The sequence below is a fragment of the Macrobrachium nipponense genome, chromosome 32, assembly GCF_015104395.2.
Source record: "Macrobrachium nipponense isolate FS-2020 chromosome 32, ASM1510439v2, whole genome shotgun sequence".
In the NCBI taxonomy this organism is placed as follows: Eukaryota; Metazoa; Arthropoda; class Malacostraca; order Decapoda; family Palaemonidae; genus Macrobrachium; species Macrobrachium nipponense.
Window position 1 is genome coordinate 11,406,560 of NC_061094.1, and position 19,118 is coordinate 11,425,677.

Here is a 19,118-nt window from a genome sequence, read left to right on the forward strand (position 1 = left end):
TCTTGGACTTCTTCATGCAAAGCGAGGAAGGAGGCTGTGACGTCATCAATCTTGGACTTCTTCATGCAACGCGAGGAAGAGAGGAGACCGGTACGTCATCACGACTTCCGACGCGAGGACGACAGGAAACTGTGGGACGTCATCCCATGTCAACAATCCTTCAACATATAACCCAGAGCTAAGTAGATTTTTATCTATCAAGGTTTTTTTCTCAGTGAAGTGTTGTTCATCAGGAGTTGATCGTCCAGTATTCTGGGGGTGAGTTGTTCGCCATCTTAATCTTCATTCATTACAGAATCAATCTTCAACTACGAGTTCTCGCCCGCAGACTATTTTTTTTTTCTCGTTGTTGCTAATCGTTTCTTGCAGGAATTCTCCATATAATATCTTTATCAAATTATCTGTATTTCTGTATCTTTTTGGGGGATTTTCCTATTACTTGCAACACATTTATACAGTATATTGCATATGCATTTACGTAGTGGTCGAGTGTATTCTTATAGATATTTTGATGGGACCGCAAGGAATAGGAGTGATAAGAAAAAAGTAAAGTGAAACATGGCAACTACTGCGGCTGGCAACCCGAATGTGGTGACTCTCGTGAGCGCGAGGTCAGCAATTGTCCCTTTTCAAGGTCGGGTCAATGGGTTCCTGCCTCAAAATGTTGAGGCATGGATCTCATCTGTAGACGCTCATTTAAATGCAAAAAGCATCACAGACCCAGCTGTAAAATTACAGGAAGCCAAAAGTTTCATAGACTTTGCTAAAGGAGACGCAAGTGCATATCTAAGAGGTGTTTCTTTCCAAGAGGCGCTACATGGGACGAGTTTTCAAAATCAGATTACGTGCCGTGTATGGGGGTGAAGAGGCTTTAGATGTAGTATTGGCATTGAGAAATATCCTTAACCAAGCCTCCATGACTCAGCTTAATGTTGTCGAGCGGGCGGCGCTAATTGCCGACCGGCTAAATGAATATCAAGATAGTTTAAGTAACTCCGGGTGGGTTACGAGTGCCAGAATCGCCGTGAAAGATTTTATCCGTCTAATTTACCTCACGAGCATTACAGCAATGTTGCCTGAAGCTTTAGTGCGGTGTTTTGACAAAAAATTGCAGCCCAACAGTACGGAATTAGATGTGTATAAACAAATAAAAAAACACATGTCTAAATGTACCGACCTAGATCCTTCGCTCACTCAAGTTTTTGCAAAAAAATGAGAATAAGCCACAACAAGTAAACGTGGTACATAATAATAATCAACCTGCAGGGATGGTTTGTTATAACTGTAAACGACCAGGTCACATGATTTCAGACTGTCGGACGCGTTTTTGTTCAATACATAATAGTTCCACTCATTCATATAATCGTTGCTACTCGCGGAATCAACAGCAGAATCCTACAAACACGCAAACAGTTGCCAGTGCAAATAAAAAGAAGGGGTCCTCAGTACTATAAAAAGAAACAAGCAAACAGAAATGCTGCTCAACAGCAGAAAACAAACAAATCGTGCTTCAGGTACCTCTGTTCCTGGGCCGTCTAGCCAGAACTTGCAAGGTCAAGCGAATTTTCAAGGAGTGCTAAACAAAGCAAATACCACGTAGTTCGCTCCAAGGGGGGAGAGGACGATGTTGGGTCATCAATATCAACATCTTTTGTATCAAATAATCAGTTTAATCATTTATCAGATCATTGTGAGGCAATCGATTTTCCTATGAAACACACGGCCGAATCCAAAAAATCTGTGCAGGTTCCCGTAGATTTGTTTGCAACAAATTCATGCAATTATTAGTCAAAACGAGTTGCGACCAACCTTACATGCAGTAAATTTGGACCATAAGTCATTTACTTTGTTCTTTGATTCTGGTAGTCCACGTAATATCATGGATTTAAGGACTCATCATTTACTCTTTTCAAACTCCCCTATAGAGAAGTCCGAATAAGACTCTCGGGCATAGGAAATAATGAATTAAATGTGGTAGGAGTAACTCATGTTCAGTACAAGGTCGGTAAGCGCACGTTTTCCGATACCTTTATCGTTGTACAAAACATTAATATGTATCCCGCAGTAATTATCGGATACCCGTCTATGGGCACTCAAAATATTACCTTAGCACCTGCAAAACACGGCGTGTATATCAAAGGAAAATTCTATAAGTCTTCTAATACCCCTAAAATCAGTTTTAGATAATAAGGAGACAGACAGAGTAGTCCCACTTATATCGAAGAACAATCACTTGTCTCATAAACCAAAAAATAATACATGCGACCAACAGAATTCTCGCTCACCCGGTAATATCAGCTTGCACGCAAACTCTCGAGCCGAACGTAACTTCGAACATATTAGTGCGTGTAAAGAAAACCTTGCCGGGATCTGAAATGTTAATCCTTTCCAACACTCTGAATACAAACGGATTATCCATCACACAAGCCATTTATACAGTCGGCTCACAACAACAATGTAACATCGAAGTCTGTAATCATTTGAATACCACTTTAGTAATCCACAAAAAATCAACATATCTTGGATGCGGAAGTTTATAAACATCGCATTCTTACCGTAGCTGAGATCAATCAGCTCAATCAGTGCGGATGAATCCCTTTTGCAATCTATAAAGAACAAAATCAATAAGGACATTCAAGAAGAAGAAATTCAGCAGAAATTTTTTGAATCTTTTAACTGAATATCATGATGTTTTTTCCACTATGGATGGAACCTTAGGAAAAACGGATGTCATCGAGCATCAAATAAGGCTAAAGGACAAACAGAAAGTAATCTATGTACCTTCGTACCGACTTCCTATTAAATTTCAGAATGAGATAACTGAGGAAGTAGGTAAAATGCTAAAAGAAGTTGTCATTAGGAAATCAAACAGCCCTTATAATTTTCCGTTAATAGTAGTACCGAAAAAAGATCGAACTTGGCGGATATGCGTCGATTTTCGTCGCTTAAATGAGGAAACAATCCCTGACCGATTCCCAGTACCATGTACTGACGATATTCTATCTCTACTAGGTCAGAACAAATATTTTACCACTTGGACCTACTAAAGGGCTTCCATCAGATTCCGTTGGAAGAAGAGAGTATCCCATACACTGCCTTCAGCACAGCCAGGGGACATTATGAATTTTTGCGTATGCCTTTTGGTTTACGTTGTGCTCCTATAACTTTTACTAGAATGATAAACATTGTGTTTGGAGACTTGTTAGGAGATATCCTACATGCCTACATGGACGACCTAGTAATCTTTTCTAATACCTTAGAACATCTACGTAAATTAGAGTTAGTGCTACAAAGACTAAGGCAGCATAACCTAAGGTAAAGATGAGTAAGTGTGAATTTTTTAAACAGAACTAGTCTATTTAAGTTTCACGTGTCTAGTGAAGGTCTTAAAGTAGTCCATGATAAGGTATCGGCCATCCGTAACTTTCCGATACCTACTAACGTCAAGGGAATACAGCAATTTTTAGGCTGTAGCGGATATTATCGGAGGTTCATTAGGAACTACTCCATCATAGCCGCTCCCCTAACCGATCTTATAAAAAAGGGCGTAGATTTCATATGGTCTAAAAATCATCAACAGGCGTTCGATAAATTGAAAGATGAACTGTGTAGTTCTCCTATCTTGAAATTTCCTGACTTCGGTAAGGAATTCTTTATAGCAACAGACGCCTCAGACCTAGAAGTAGGTGGGGTTATTGCTTCAACAATATGATAAACAGTTTTTCCCTATAGCTTTTTATTCACGTAAACTGAGACCTTCCGAAAGTAGATATGCAGTAATAGACAAGGAAGGGCTCGCTATTGTTAATTCACTCGTGCATTTTAAATTTATAATATACGGTTATCCCGTCAAGGTTCTCACTGATCATAAGCCCCTAACCGACTTCTTTAAAAGGCTTTAGTCACAGCCCTAAGCGAACTCGGTGGCACATGATCATCCAGGACTTTGGCGCGAGGATCTGGTATTTACCTGGAAAGCAAATATCATTGCTGACGCATTATCACGCAACCCCTCTTCATCTTGTACCGAGCCATTAGCTGAATTAATAGATATCTCAACCTCCACGCCCATTGTTAAAACTATATCTGAACAGGAAGATCTGGGCTGGAGTGCTGAACAATTACAGACGGAACAAAGAAAAGATCCTCAAATAGAAAAAATCATAATTGCGTTAAACGGAAATCCGAAGGAAAAGGAATATATAAAGTATAAGCAGCAGAATTATATAATCAAAGATAATATCCTGTGTAGATCCGTGACGAGGAAAACCCGCAACACACCACAGTTGAATAATAACCAGGTGGTGGTACCTATCTCACTCATACCCACTGTCTTAAAATGGTTGCATGAAAACATCCACTGCACATGGACACCCGGGTTATTCCCTAATGTCACAGAAAGCAAATCTTTATTTTATTGGCATACGATGCTTACAGATATAAAAAAGCACATAGCAAATTGTCGCACTTGTCAAGAATACAAAGGGCACACGAAGACACCTGTCAGCCTAGGGGCTTACCCCGTGCCAAATCAACCCTTTGAAAGAGTACACTTAGATTTATTAACAGGATTTTACGAGTCAGACAGAGGAAATAAGCACCTCCTAGTAATCATAGATGCTTTGACTCGATATACAGAACTGATAGCGCTTAAAACAAAAACCGCAGGGGGTCGAGTGCGCTAGAAAGTTTTACGAGTGCTACATTTGTAAACATGGAATTCCACACACCATTATATCAGACTCGGGCGGGGAGTTCAATAATCATTTCCTTAACTCCTTGTGCGAATTCCTTTGCATAAAGAAAATCAATACATGATCTATCACCCAGTCTAATGGGCTAGTGGAAAGGGCAAATCGTAAGGTTTTAAACATTTTAAGGGTCACCTTAGGGGGGCAGACCCCAACTGGGACATTGCCATACCTGCGGTACTAAGCACACTTAATCACTCGTATCATGTGTCTATTAAAATGACACCGCGACAGAGGCACTGTACGGTATCCCAGCTAGAACACCTTTCCATGTATTAACGCCTACAACTAATTTATCAAATCCTCTAAAGGATGTTATGGATGCAAGCATAAGTCGATATAATATACTTCGCAAGAATCTAGAAAAAGCACAAATTATAATGAAAAGAAATCATGATAAAATAGCTAAGCCAACTAGAAACATATGCCGTGGGCGATCAGGTATACATACAAGTATACGTACGTAAAGGTTTAAATTATAAACTGACACCTAAGTTTGAAGGCCCGTTTAACATTTTAGAAACATTAACGGCCAATAGATTTAGGGTTCAAAATGTATCCAAACCCCATGATATGAGAATAGTTTCATTGCACATATCAGAATCTAAAGAAAGGTAGAAATGGAGTGAGGGAAAAAATGGTTGTAATTATGAAACTTGTATAATAATTTTAATATATATATATATATATCAATCATATTTGTATGTAAACATATTCTTTTACACGAGTTATACATATATTTTACTCATTGCAGGTTTTCAAAATGAATCTGTTATTGTTAGGAGTGATATTGTGTGTTCAGACATCTTTGTTGTATGGAAAGAGCGCTAAGACGAAAGAAATAGAATTTAATCATGGCTCGATTATCGAGAGAACAGAAGACATTTTTATGGTGTCGAGTAATATAGTCATAGAAGTGGATATGCAGGCCATATTTTTGCCTGAAGATGACGTCATTAACTTAAAAGAAAAATAATGACCTGATGAGGTTTGCCATTTTCGCTTAAGGAAATGCACCAACGTAATTTTCATGCTAACTCAGAGATTTCGCTAGCTCAAACCCTAAGCGTCGCGGAAATGTTGTCTTATGACATACAAAATAAACCGCTGAGGCAGAGGAACTTGCTGATGTGGTCTGTGCGGCACAATAATCTCGAACGCGCAACCCGCTTATTCTGGCTGGACTAAACATCTTGGGATCTGTTGCGAGTCTAGGCTTAGGAATTTCAAATCGCCTTAAGATAAATAATCAAAATAAAGAATTGAGTTTTGCAACACAAAACCGAATTAGCTTTGTCTGAACTTCGCAGCCAGTTATCCTCAATCAATCAAATAATGAGTTTGGTAAACGAACATTCAAATAATATCGATCAGATTATGGAAGTTCAACATTTGCTGGCTACGTTAGCTTATTATAGTTCGAAAATAGATCATATCCGTCTCAAAATATCACATTTTATTGAGAAATCAAAAGACTATGTAGAAGCTATTACGTTAGCGACAAAGGGTGTGTTATCTCCACAGCTCATGCCTATTAAAGATCTGACGTTAACTTTGGAGAACGGACGGGAGAAATAGGTTATATTCCTTTATTAGACGCCCATAAAGTAGAGTTCTATTATAGCCTAATATCAGTCAGCGTTGAAAATTATAGGATTATGATCACCATACCTTTTGATTCTTCCGATGCTTGGCAATCATACAAAATAGCACCATTTCCTACTTTCATGACGAATAACTCAAGTCCAGTAATATCCAATTTGACGGGGCATGTTCTGATTTCTTCTGATAGGAAATCATTTACAGTCATTAAAGACTTAGATAAACTAACTCACTGTTCAGAAGCCATGAATAATAAAGTTTGTACAGCTGACTCTTTGAATTCTATCCTATATCAACGGATTCATGTGAGATTAGGCATAGTGCTAAACGGCTCTCTCTCTCATACACGCGAAGGTTGTCTGAAGAAACTTTATCCCTTTTACAGTAATAAGTTCAATTACAGAATGAATAATGGCTCCTGGATCCGATACGACAAAGACGGTTTTAAAGTTGTATGCCCGGACGGGACCACCCACCCATTGTTCCCCAATCTTTGTAGCAGCTGATGGTTGTACGGGGACATCTACAAACTACACCGTCAGAGGGGTCAACACGATAATACGTGAGAAGGCGTATTTTGCGAACTATACCTGGGCGTCTACAATTATCCCATCACTACCTCTCCCATACAACGCGCGGGTGGCTCATCGTTCGACGCAACTGGCTGAGATGAACCACGCGTCACCGACTTATGCAGGTGGAGAAAATCTTCGTTACTACGTTCTGCTGGCCGTGTTCAGCGTGACGGCCATATTGGTTATCGCCGTCAACATCTTTGCTTGGCGTAGGCTGAGGCGTACACAGAAGGATCTCCAAGGAAACGTATTGTCCTGTCCAGATGACGTACCCGTTACGCTCAAGGCGTTTGCGTTCAGGGCCGCTTGAAACTGGCCATTTCATTTGGTGCCTAGGAAAATTGTCTGGAATTGTGTTGTGTGTGAAAGCGGTCTGTATGCTGGCAAATGTAGGACAAGAAAGACTCACGCCTTTGCATTTGAACAGTTAAAGTATCTCCTGGGCACCTAATAAAATGTTATAGCCCAACATATATTAATATATTATATTCCTTATATATATTATATTATATTAATATATATTCATATACCTCCTAAAGGTATTTTTCTTCGGGCAGCCTAATAAAAATATACCCAGCCCTATATATTAAATCTGTGCACAATTATACTATTATACAATTGTACCATTATATTTACCTATTACAAAGAGTGACAAGTACTCTTTAACAATTATCCATGATCATGTTTGTAATCTACCAGTAACAACTATTCTTAATCAGGTTACCTATTACCATAACCTACCAGTAACCGCTATTCTTAATCAGATTACCTATTATCATAATAATTGTGTATACATGTTAACCTTTTGATTTATACCCTTTGATTTTTTTTGGGGTACCTAATCATTATTATTATTAAACATAGATCTAGATTTTCCATGCATTTATCTTTGTTTATGAATATGTCCAAAAGGGTATGTAACAGAACCTTTTTTATGCATTTAATCACTTAATGTTTATACCTAAACATATGTTTATTGAGCGCGCTCCTAAGAACCATGTTTAAAGTAACTTTTGTTATTCAAGGCTTGAATGGTAGCTGTCCGAGCCTAATGTAATAAATACATTTTAGAATTACATAATCTGTAAATAAAAACCCATGACCTGAGGTCATTGGCGAATTAGGAGGGTCCTATGTGACCAAGGCAAATCTAGATCACGCTATGCGATGTCTGCAGTAGCCTGGTTTAAGTTTGTTTTGAAATGTCATCGTGTTGTATATTGTCAACCTTTCACAAACACCTTCCATGGGAAGCGGTTGACCTGTTAACCTACGCCGGAAACTTGTAACTTCCGAGCCGGCGGACTACGTATGTTTTTATGTGAATTGCTGAGATAGCTAATGTTTCGCTATCGACGTGATGCTCTAATATTTCAGTTCATTTCTATCGATCAAACGGAACGGTCTCCTGACCGAACTGTCTCTCTTGTTATGGAGTTACAGAATAAAGTTGTTGTACTATTTTCAACTTATCCGTTTGAATCATCTCCTTTACTTTAAGAAGAACCACTCTACTAAGATATCACATAGGAGAAAGAAGGAACCAGAAATATTTACGAATGACAGTCGTAAGGAAAAACAAACAGTCTTTCGCAAAAGCGAAACGACTAAAAATAATGTCCCTTACAGTTTTGATGCACAAGTGGCATGCATCTAGTGTGAATTTGTGCAGTTTGCCGCAATGCCACATTCTTGTGTATGCGTGTATCGCTTACCCATACGACCATCGCTTGTATGCCTATGGCTTGCAGTAGGCTTGGGCACCTGTACACCTATCGTGTGTGTCTATGGTTTGTATACCTTGCATGTGCACCTATCACATTCATACTTATGTCGTGTGCCTATCGCACGTGCTTCTATGGCTTGTGCGCCTATTGTGTGTTCTTCTATGGCTTGTATGCCTCTCGTGTGTGCGCCTGTGGCTTGTATGCCAAACTCATGTGCTTATGGCTTTTGCCTATCGTGTGCGCAGCTATGGCTTGTGCACCTATTCACCAGTGTACCTACTGCCTGAACTTCTATCACGTGTGTGTCTAGTGCACTCTTGTCACGTGCTCCTATTGCCTGTGCATTTGTCTCCTGCCCATAGAGAATCTAGGCATGCGTCATCGTTTTAGCTTCCATATCAGTAGGGAGGTGGTTGCCATTATTGGTCTCAACATTGTTTTAGGGATTTTCCCTCTTTTTCCAGTTATGGCAGTTTCTATCAGTAAACAGTTGGTTATATACTGTTTTGTTTTTTTCCAATTCCCGCTTAGTTTAGGAATGTTATCATTATCGCGAGATTTTCCTCAGAATTTAGAACATTTGGTTGAGCCAACAGGTTTCAACTGAATTAGTCTATCTTTTGAGCTGGAGCAAGTGGCTTTGTCGGCAGTGATTGGAGTTGTTTTTAACCCTTGGTGGAAGCTTATCAGGAGTTCATTCAGTGCAATCAATTGCTGCTGTTCTGTCATCGAGCAAGGTAGTCTTTGGCCTGGCATCTCTGGCGTATTTTCTATAGCTGACTTATCCTGCCTTTTCTATGGTGGGAGGGCATTGTTAGTGCTTCTGTTCATTGATGAATCAGGTGTCTGATATACAACAAATGTATGTGGTCAAAATTTAATTTTTTTGAATAGGTCAATTGCTTTCTGTAAGGAGGGATTAACATATGATTTCATGGAAATAGTGCCTTCATTTGAGTTGTATTTCATTCAGTGGCTTGTGTATCTTCAAGGCTTTTAATGTAGTTCATGTAAAGGGAGCCTCTCCTAAGATTTTTCTTTATTGCTGCCTATATTGGAGGAAGAGAACTACTCCGTAATTTAAGGGTCTCTTTCCAAATAGGTTTGTTTAGTTGGGAAAAATAAAATTTACTTTAAAAATGACAATTTGTCGAAAATTGCATTTTTCCTAACTATACAAACCTGAGGTCCTTTAACAATAGGAAGTAGCTAGCGGCAACTGGAACGGTCGTAAGCTTCGAACAAGGGGAGAACGGTATTTAACTGCTTGTCCGAACAAATCACTTTTGCTTTTGGCCCATGCAAAATACGCAGAGTGAGGGGTGGCATGAGGAGGGACTATATGTAAAGGACCTCAGGTTTGTATAGTTAGGAAAAATGCAATTTTCGACAAATTGTCATTTGTTCCGATACGTAATACAAACCATCGGTCCTTTAACAATAGGAAGACTCACTTCTTGGTGGGAGGAATCTGAGTCTTTTGATGAACAGACTGGTGTTCGTCCATCCCTGGAATGCCTCCCTGGTCGTAAGAGCGAGGGAGGGATCCAAGCCTCTGTCCGATTGATCGGGGTGTGCACCGCAGGATCAATGGTCAGACCTCTGGGCGAGTACTAAGAGAGAGCAAGCGTATCTCTTCGTACCAGCAAGCAAGAACTTGTTCCTGTTTGCAAGAGGCAACATAAGTATGGGTTGTCTCAAGCTGGCATCCACTTCCTCCCCCTTGTTGGAGGAAGTGGTGGATATACGCTCCTATCCCTAGTGAAAGGGATAGGATGGGGCTCTGTTGAGTAGCTCACCTGCATCTTGTCCTTATCCAGCAGGGTGACGACCGTGTCCCTCTAACCACAGGTAGAGGGGAAGAAAAAGATGGGAAGAGGAGCCAGTCACACTCTCATTCACCATCCATTCTTACGGTCACACCAGGACTCGATGCTGTTCAGCCTGCGAGGGTCTGGGTTCGCTACACAACGTGTTGAGCAGCCACCACGGGTCCCAAGGAAAAAGATCCAAGGACCTGTGGGCAATATCCCGAAGGTGAAGGAAGGAAGGGCATGTGGTCTGGTGGACCAGACCCCTGCCTTCAGTACCTGCGCCAAGGAGTTCTTGTGGACAAGGCAGCATCTCCTTCGCATCGAAGGCGGTGAAGTCCATTAGGGAGGGGATTGTGAACGACTCGAACCAATCGTCAGGGACCGAAGGGTTCTGAGTCTTCGCTACGAAGTTCGGTACGAAATCGAGCGTCACGGATCCCCATCCCCTGGGTGCCTGACTTCGCAGGAGAAGTCATGCAGTTCCTCAGAGGAAAAGAAGGAAATAGTCGCATGACCTATCCCTCTTCTCTACTTCGTGATGTCCAGTACCCATACTGGTCTGTCCTGTTGCCAACGAAGTCCTCCGCATCCTCCTATCCCCATGCAGCGAAGTTCTCGGTAGTGGATAGGACACCGACACTCCATGGTGGGTGTCGATGGTATGGGTACTGTGACAAGCTATTAAAACGAAGTAATGATTGCTCTGTAACAACCGAACTAAGTCAACAGCGTAGTTCGTAACTGACTCGGGCGCTCTGACAGCTGCCGACTGACTGCGTTCGGTAGGAGGCAAGTTGTCCAAGCATCCGAGTAAGTCACGTGACCTTCGCCTTTAAAGGGTTATGCCGAGAGACCAAACAAATAATGTATTTGTTTGTCACCAATGCCGGACAGCGAGGTGATGATTCTCTAAGGCATGTGCCCAACAGGCGAAAGTCAATTGCCTTCTAGAGACCGAGGTCCCTGAAGGCAAACATCTCATAGTTGTTGAATCTCAGCTAAGGAGAAACAACACTATGTACCGTTGAAGACGAAGGTAGATATTGAATGCAACCTACGTCTTCACAGACGAATCGAGAGAAGGATTCTCAAGATTCTGAACCTGTGCTTACAAATGACTGAAAACGCTAACGCTATTTCATTGCTGTCCGGTGAGAAGTTGTAGTTGCAATGAAAGCGGGGCGTTCTTCAGTAATGAAAACACAGGGGAAAGCGCCTGAAGAACTGCTTCTCATGGGCTGAACATTTTGGAAGTAGAGCTGTCAGGTCGGAGAGTAGGCGATGTCTTTTGACATATCTGTTAATTCGGGTTGAACAATGAACAATTGTACACCTACGAATATGAGATATTTTGAAGACAAACTCAGATGTCTGCAAAATCATTCGCATTATCGCAGTGCGATGCAGCGGGAGACTTGTACAGACTTCTGTTACCGTGCGGTAAACAGAAAGATGAAAGAGTCTAAGAGATATCTCTGTTGAAAATTCTCGCAATGTCGAAGGCGATGGAATCTATCGTCACAGCAGTAGATGGTCCTTCATTATTGCGAGAATCCCCGTTAATCAGAGACCTAAGTCCACGATTGTGGGCAGAGATACGGTTCGGTAGTCAATTAAAGCAGGGGAGAGAGAGACCTAATGACCGCCCATCTCGGATTGGCCCAGCTGATACTGAGCTGCTATCAGGCAGTTCAATACGCAGTAGCTGAGCCTGAGCTCTCCGCTGACTCGTCATCTGAGTTGCCAGGTAATCCATTATTCCACGAAGGAATGCGTTCGGCTAGAAACCACCGAGCATAAAAGATATGCTCGAGCAATTATATTTAGGCGAAACGAATTTTGGTAAATATAAAAGTTGAAATGGTGTTGTCGTGATAAAACCATAAGTATATAAAATTGAAACTGAAAACTCCTGGGAGGTTGCAGTGGCAACCCCGAGTTGCAGTTCAATTAGAATACTTCTCGTCTAAGTCGCAATCCGTAGATTAACTAGGATATGCGCCTACCCCTCAGACAATTCAACTGCTTAGTAGAATCCATGTCGCGAGGTTAATATACGTAGTATATTTATAGGATCTGACAACGATCTCCATCCTAAATTCTTTCCTTCAAGAAAACAAAATAAGGATTGGAGATCGACCACCTTCGATCTCTATCAAAGAGAGTGAAGGAGAAGTCTTCCTCGAAGGAAAGCTTCAATGGTGAACAGAATACTAAGACGATAGTTCAAGCCAAACTGGATATTCCCCGTCCGTTCTTCTCTATTCCTAGGTTGGTCGCCTACTGTGAGATAGTCTTCTCAGCAGCAGTCCCTTATTCCCAATGCTAGAAATTCCAGGAATTCGAGCATAGGCGAGGTTCCCGATTATCGTGTAACATATCGGTCGGATTCTCGTCTCGCTCACTTTGGACCGCCGTGGTCTCGCCTAAGTGTTTGGAGATAAAAAAAAAACTCGAACACTCTGAATGCGCTAGAAATTCCGTAGAATTCTAAGCAGTCTGCGAAACCCCACCGAATTCGTCAAACGTAGAAATCGAGAATGGGGCAGGATCCCTCCTCAACGACCGGGGCTTATGTCATGGTAGGGACCCGAAGGTCCCCCCGGTAGCGCAGTCCCAACGTGGGATCTACAGAGAAATCTCTGTAGGATCCTCCCTTTCCCTCGTAGCCGTAAGGAGAGAGGGAATGGGGGAGGAATTGGATACTCGCTCGCCTTCCCAGTGGAACTAGCAGTTGGAGAAGAGTAGGAGCAGCATCCGCCTTGCGGCGATGGCCTCTCAGAGTCTGGGAAAACGTATCGTCAGGAGAAAACGTTTTCTCGCGGAGGGTTACGAACTCTCACTGTAGGTACGGTAAGGGTCTGCCGCACTGTGAACGTCGTCTGGGTGGGGCTGATCGACACCTGACAGGAGAGAGCCGATACGTCCTCCGACTCATTCCAGTCCTTCCCCTTTTTGTCGAGGTCGAAACCTCTCAGGAGGACCGAAGGAGTATTCAAATACGGTGTCCGAAGACACGTAGAAAACGCCGCTGTCGCAGTAGAGGAGGTGGAAGTAGCTTGATCGACCGGCCAGAACTGAGAGAGCCTTCTTGTCCGGAGACGAGAGACTCTGGTTCGAGACAGAATCGGCAAGCTCCGATCGCGGCAGACCCACCGTCGGTTTGGGTTCCCTCCTCGGGCCCCAAAACGACTCGAGCAGAGACGTGGGCTCTGCTGGTGGGAAGCGGCATCCTTCGGTGCAAGGTCATTATGCTGACGAATCAGCTTAATGACTTCTGCAAAATTCCTCTGTATCTCGGGAGTAACCGCGTCTTGCGGAGTAGGACTGTCCAGGTCTCCTCCAGCAACGAACAGATCCCGAGATACTCCTCCTTCAGAAGGAGGAACAGCGGCAGACCCCTGACGGTCGCCTCCAGCTACTTTGCGCGTATGTCCTGGTCGGTACTAGAAACGTGCCTGGTCCATACGGCGTCATAGCGGGATCGCGAGCGGCGCACCTCTCGCGATCACTCCTTAGGTAACCTCGCTCCTCCCGGAGTAGCCCGAGGAGGTTGAAGGTACAGGAGAGGCAGACCTGACGCTCCCTCCTAGCTCGCTGGCAGTACCAGCGTGCTTAGAGGGCTGCTGCTGATCGTCAACCCGCGGTGGCGATCGAGCAGCAGGCCTAGCCTTGCCGCTCGCCTGTGGCGAGAGGCTCGGCTAGAACGTCGATGCTGATCTCTAGCATCATGCGAGCTGTTGTGGTTCACCGGTCTCCGCTGGTCGCGGTGAGACGCGTGAGCGTCATCTCGGCGCGTCGAGCCGCTGGTACCAGCCGTGGATGGTACCGACGGCCGCGGGGACCCCTTCCTCGCCTCAACCATGGCTGGTCAGCGACCGTCACGTCAACCCCGAGCAGCCAGCTGGTCGCTGGCGAGAGCGTCCACTGGCCTGGCGAGAGTCGTCTGCACGACTCTCGCCAGTCTTCTGCTCCGCGCTTCGGTCTTGACGGCGAGCGAGCTCGGGCGTCAAAACTTTGGCTGGACGGTCTCCCGCGGGAGACCGTCCACTCGGTACTTCTCGCTAACGAGAAGCCGAGGCGGATTCTGGTTTAGTGGCAGAACCGCTAGAACCAGGTGAGGAAGTGCCAGCCGAAGCTGGTACTCCTCTGGTCCCCGTCTTCTTCTCCTTGGTAGAAGAAGAGACGGGCCCTGTTCCCGAGGGAGCAGGAGGACCAGCAGAAGAGCTCCCCGAATCGCCGGAGCGAGACGGGCCCTTAGAAGGTCCCGAAGGAGCCTTCTTAGGGGGAGGGGAAAACCCTGGGTTACCAGCTGGTCGCTGCAAGAGCGGCCGCTGGCCAGGCGAGAGTCACCTGAGCGGCTCTCACCAGCCTTCTGCTCCGTGCCGTGTCTTGGCGCCGAGCGAACTCTGGCGCCGAAACTTGGCTGCACGGTCTCCCGAGGGAGAACGTACACTCGGGATCTCTCGCGAACGAGAGACCGAGCCGGAACCTGGCGTAGTGGCATCGCCGCTAGCACCAGGCGAGGAAGTACCAGAGCTAACCGACACTCCTCTGGTCCCCGTCTATCTCTTCCTTACGGAAGGGGAGACGGGCCCCGCTCCCGAAGGAGCAGGAGGACCAGCAGAAGGACCTCCCGTCCCACCGGGGTGGGACGGGCCCTTAGAAGTTCCCGAAGGAGACTTCTAGGGGGGAAGGCAGCCTTCTTCTTCTTCGGCTTATGGGCCTTAGAAGTCGAAGGGGAAGAGGCAGCAGCAGACGATGAAGACGAAGATGACAGCTTCCTCTTCTTCCTCTTCCTCGTCAGCTCACGCAGGACAGTCGTCAGGCTCCCATCCAGGCCGGACCGACCGGGGCTATTGCCGAAGCAACACGGCCCGACTGCACCTGTCCGGAAGGACCTGGGACTGGGGAAGACACACCGTGGGCAGGACCAGCATGGACAGGCTCAGGAACCAGGAGGACGACAGGAACAGCAACCAGCTCAAGGAGCGGCAGGAACAGCGGCAGCGGGTAGACCCAGAAAGGAACAGCCAAGCCAACTGCGGGAATCACATCAGCGGCAGGTATGGCAGGCCCAGCGATCGCCTCGTAGAATCATCGGCAGCCAGCAGGAACCTGGGTACTGGCGGCCGGTCCAGGGGTGAGCTGCTGGAACAGCGGAAGTCTGGGGCAGGCAACACGAAGAAAACATGCGGCTGCGGCAACCCCCCTTCGATACGGCAGCGGCCCTAGTAGCGGCAGACGGCGTCACCGACACAGCATGGGGAGTGTAGACCAGGCGGGGGGGAGCAGCATAAGCGGCCGTGGTAGTAGTGGAGACCGCCCCAGACCTCGCTAGACGCTGCAGCAGCCCGTGGATGCTAGGCACGCCCTGCCGCCACGGTGGTCCATACCTGTCCAAGGTCGTCTCCCACGGATGTAGCACCTGCGGTAGCATAGATAGATTAGTAAGAGGGGTTCCCTCACGCACGGGGGAAAGACATGCCCCACCCCGAACGCAAGGAAGACAAAATACAACGAGGAAGCTGAGCGGGGGGCAGGAAGGAAGACGAAGAATCGGATACCAAGGGAGTCGCGGGAGAGCTTTCCGACGACTTCCTGGCAGACCTTCGCTTCCCCTACCCCCGCACAGCAGTGAAAAGTAATATGAAATGAAACAGAATACTGCCCTTGCGATTCACGTTCATAGAATTAAAGGGGAAAAGATCAATTCCCGGGTAAGAACGGAAACTTGATCCAAATAATATGATGCTATCATAAAATATATATGAAAATGAAACAGAATACTGCACTTGCGATTTCACTTTCACAGAAAATAATCGTAAGGATCAATTCCCGGGTAAGAGCGAAAATTGATCCAAATTAAATTTTATGCAAATAAATAAATGAAAATGAAAAGAATACTGCAATTGCGAATCCACTTTCATTGGCATTTATCATACAAAATAAAAGGCTCGGTAACGAACGCACAGGCAAAAATATAATGAAAAAAGTACTTACATTTTTCCACTTTCACCCAAAATACATGACTCGGCGCGAGCGCGCCTGCCCTCGGCACCGAGACATTATTCAAGGGTTCAATTCATGAAAAGAGAGGAAATCGCCGCATCTACGGCGATAGCTCCATGTTGGTTCATAATTAAGTAATGAAAATGAAAACAGTGTACTTACAGTTTCATTTTCAAGTGAAACAAACCATTAGTAGAAAACACAATATAAACAAAGCATACGACGATGAAGCGGGCAGAGAGCGATGACGAACACGTCCTTCACACCCGCGGCCGAAAGCAAACGTGATTTGTGACTGTCGGACAAGCAGTTAACTACCGTTCTCCCCTTGTTCGAAGCTTACGACCGTTCCAGCTGCCGCTAGCTACTTCCTATTGTTAAAGGACCGATGGTTTGTATTACGTATCGGAACAAACTTATATTGTGGGCACTGTATTTAATATATCAATGCATGAAATTTAAAGAAAAGTTATGGACAAGATATTAGCTCTAGGAGTTGAGTAGAAATAAAAGAAAATATTTAAAGTTGAGATTAAAAAGAAACAAAAGTGGTGAAGTAATGAACATAAAATGAATGGTGGTAGAAGGAAACAGTTGACTTTTACAGTAAAAGAAACAGGTGATGGTAGTATGACAGAAGAGTATCACAAAATGTGATAGCAAGTTTATGCAAAAATCTGAAGAAAGGAAGAGTTTTTGGAAGCCAAAATGAGTATGTATGAAGCGAATGTCTGTATTAAACTGCAACATATACGTTTAGATGAAGTTACATTATTTGAAATTAATCCTTTTGTAAACACCAAAGGAAAATAAATGCTGGTGCAGTTCAAGTTTTTATTTATTTAGATTTTCTTATATTAGTTTGTACATCATTATCTGTCAAGATAAGACCTGAACGAATCGCCTAATATGGCTTCCATTTTTGTGTAAATTTCTTTTGTGGCAGCTTCTATTTCAGGATCTACTGTTTCAAATACTTCTGTTATGTATGGCATTATGTCAGCAAGAAGAGGCTGTAAGTAATCTTCACCAAAGGCATCAATTAGGGCTTCAAAAGTTTCCAGTGCTGCTAAGATCACCTGAAATTAAAATTATACATTAGGAATGTAAAACCCAGTTGGTAAAATTAATGTTCTATATCTACATGTGACTGTGAAGATGAGGTAAATAAAAAAAATTCAGCATTAATATTATGCACAAAATTTTCAATTCAAATATATTATTATAATATTGTGTAACCGAGTGGATTTGTCTGATATATCAAACAAGATGGCCAGAGTCGTCATAATGTTAAAACTATCACTTACAAGAGGATCATCATCATCATTTCGAAGTTTCAACAGAATTGCTCGGTTCAGTTCTTTCCAGAGTGAATCATCGCCAACTGCAGAGGTGAATTTCAAGACACAGGGGATGAAGTGGTGGGTGATCATATCTTTATATGTCTCCTTGCCAATCTTGGTATTCTCCAGCTATAAAAAATTAAAGAAACTCCTTAACAAATATTACGTACAATATTTATCATTTTTGTTACAAGATTCCAAACGACAATATACCAAATCGACTCTTGCATCTTTGCAAATATTTTATTGACTGTCTCTATCAAGGTTACAATGTTAAAACATCTGAATGAACTACTTTTATGAAAGTTACCGTAAAGCATAGCTACATCGTTTGATAATCTAAAAATACTGTGCTCAATTTTCATAAGCAGTACTGAAAAAAAGTTAAGAGCATTCAACAGTTCAGTGCTAATTGTTACAGATTTAAAAGTAGGTACTGATTTAATTACTTAATGTGTACTAAATTAATGTAATGATTGACTAGGTAAATACCAAAAAGAAGAATTTTCTATCCCAGACTTGGGAATTTGAGACTGGTTCCTGTCTTGGAGGCATGCCAGAGAAAGTAATTTTATTCTAGGTACAATTCTTGGAAAGGATTGTAATATAGAGCAGTTATATATCTTTATGTGGGAGGGGAGCCTCCTCAACAAAATTTAGATTGTACATAGAATGTCTATATTTGAACAAATATATTTATATACATATTGTTCAGGATTTTACGCCAGAACCAAGGAAAGTTAAGACCTCTTTATAACAAGACTCGTTCACCCTTGCCTATATATATGTGAACTGAAAGCCTCCATTCTCTTGAAAAAACCCTCACTGCTCTCACTGGCTGTTGAATTTGTCCCCCACAGGGAACCTTGGATTAGGACGGAGCCTACCCAGGCAAGATTTTAAAAGAATGGGGCCCCAGCAGCTCCGTCTCGGAACCGCTCGGAAGCAGGACTTCCTCAGACTTTCTCAAGCCCTGCAGACTCCACTTCACCCATTCTGCTCCCCCCTGCCTCCTCTGGGGGGATCCCAAGTATTTTTATACCTCCATAGTGCACAGGAATATCAGCAGACAAGACTACCAAGCCCAGGATTTCCAGGTACTGTGAGGCATAAATTTCAGTTCAGCCAGGGAACTGTTTTGCCTTTTGTCTGTATTTCATTTCTATTCTTCCAAGGCAACTTTCCCCCCCTTCTCTGTTCAGCTTCTCACTCCCCCCAATTTTGGTTCAATGCTATGATTAATTCCCTTGTGATGCTAGTAAATATCCCCTAGTCAATTCAAGCAACGTAATAG

General features: G+C 43.6%; 1 protein-coding gene across 1 annotated transcript in view; it reads right to left on the reverse strand.

Moving 5' to 3' along the window:
- Positions 1 to 17,306: 17,306 nt before the first annotated feature.
- Positions 17,307 to 19,118, reverse strand: part of LOC135207214 (HEAT repeat-containing protein 1-like) — a 333,967-nt gene continuing 332,155 nt past the window's right edge. The window contains exons 23-24 of the mRNA XM_064238825.1: positions 17,789 to 17,953; positions 17,307 to 17,560 (exon numbers count right to left, since the gene is read on the reverse strand). Of these exons, the coding sequence (XP_064094895.1) occupies positions 17,354 to 17,560; positions 17,789 to 17,953 (372 nt within the window). The 3' untranslated portion in view covers positions 17,307 to 17,353. The remainder of the gene's footprint in view (positions 17,561 to 17,788; positions 17,954 to 19,118) is intronic.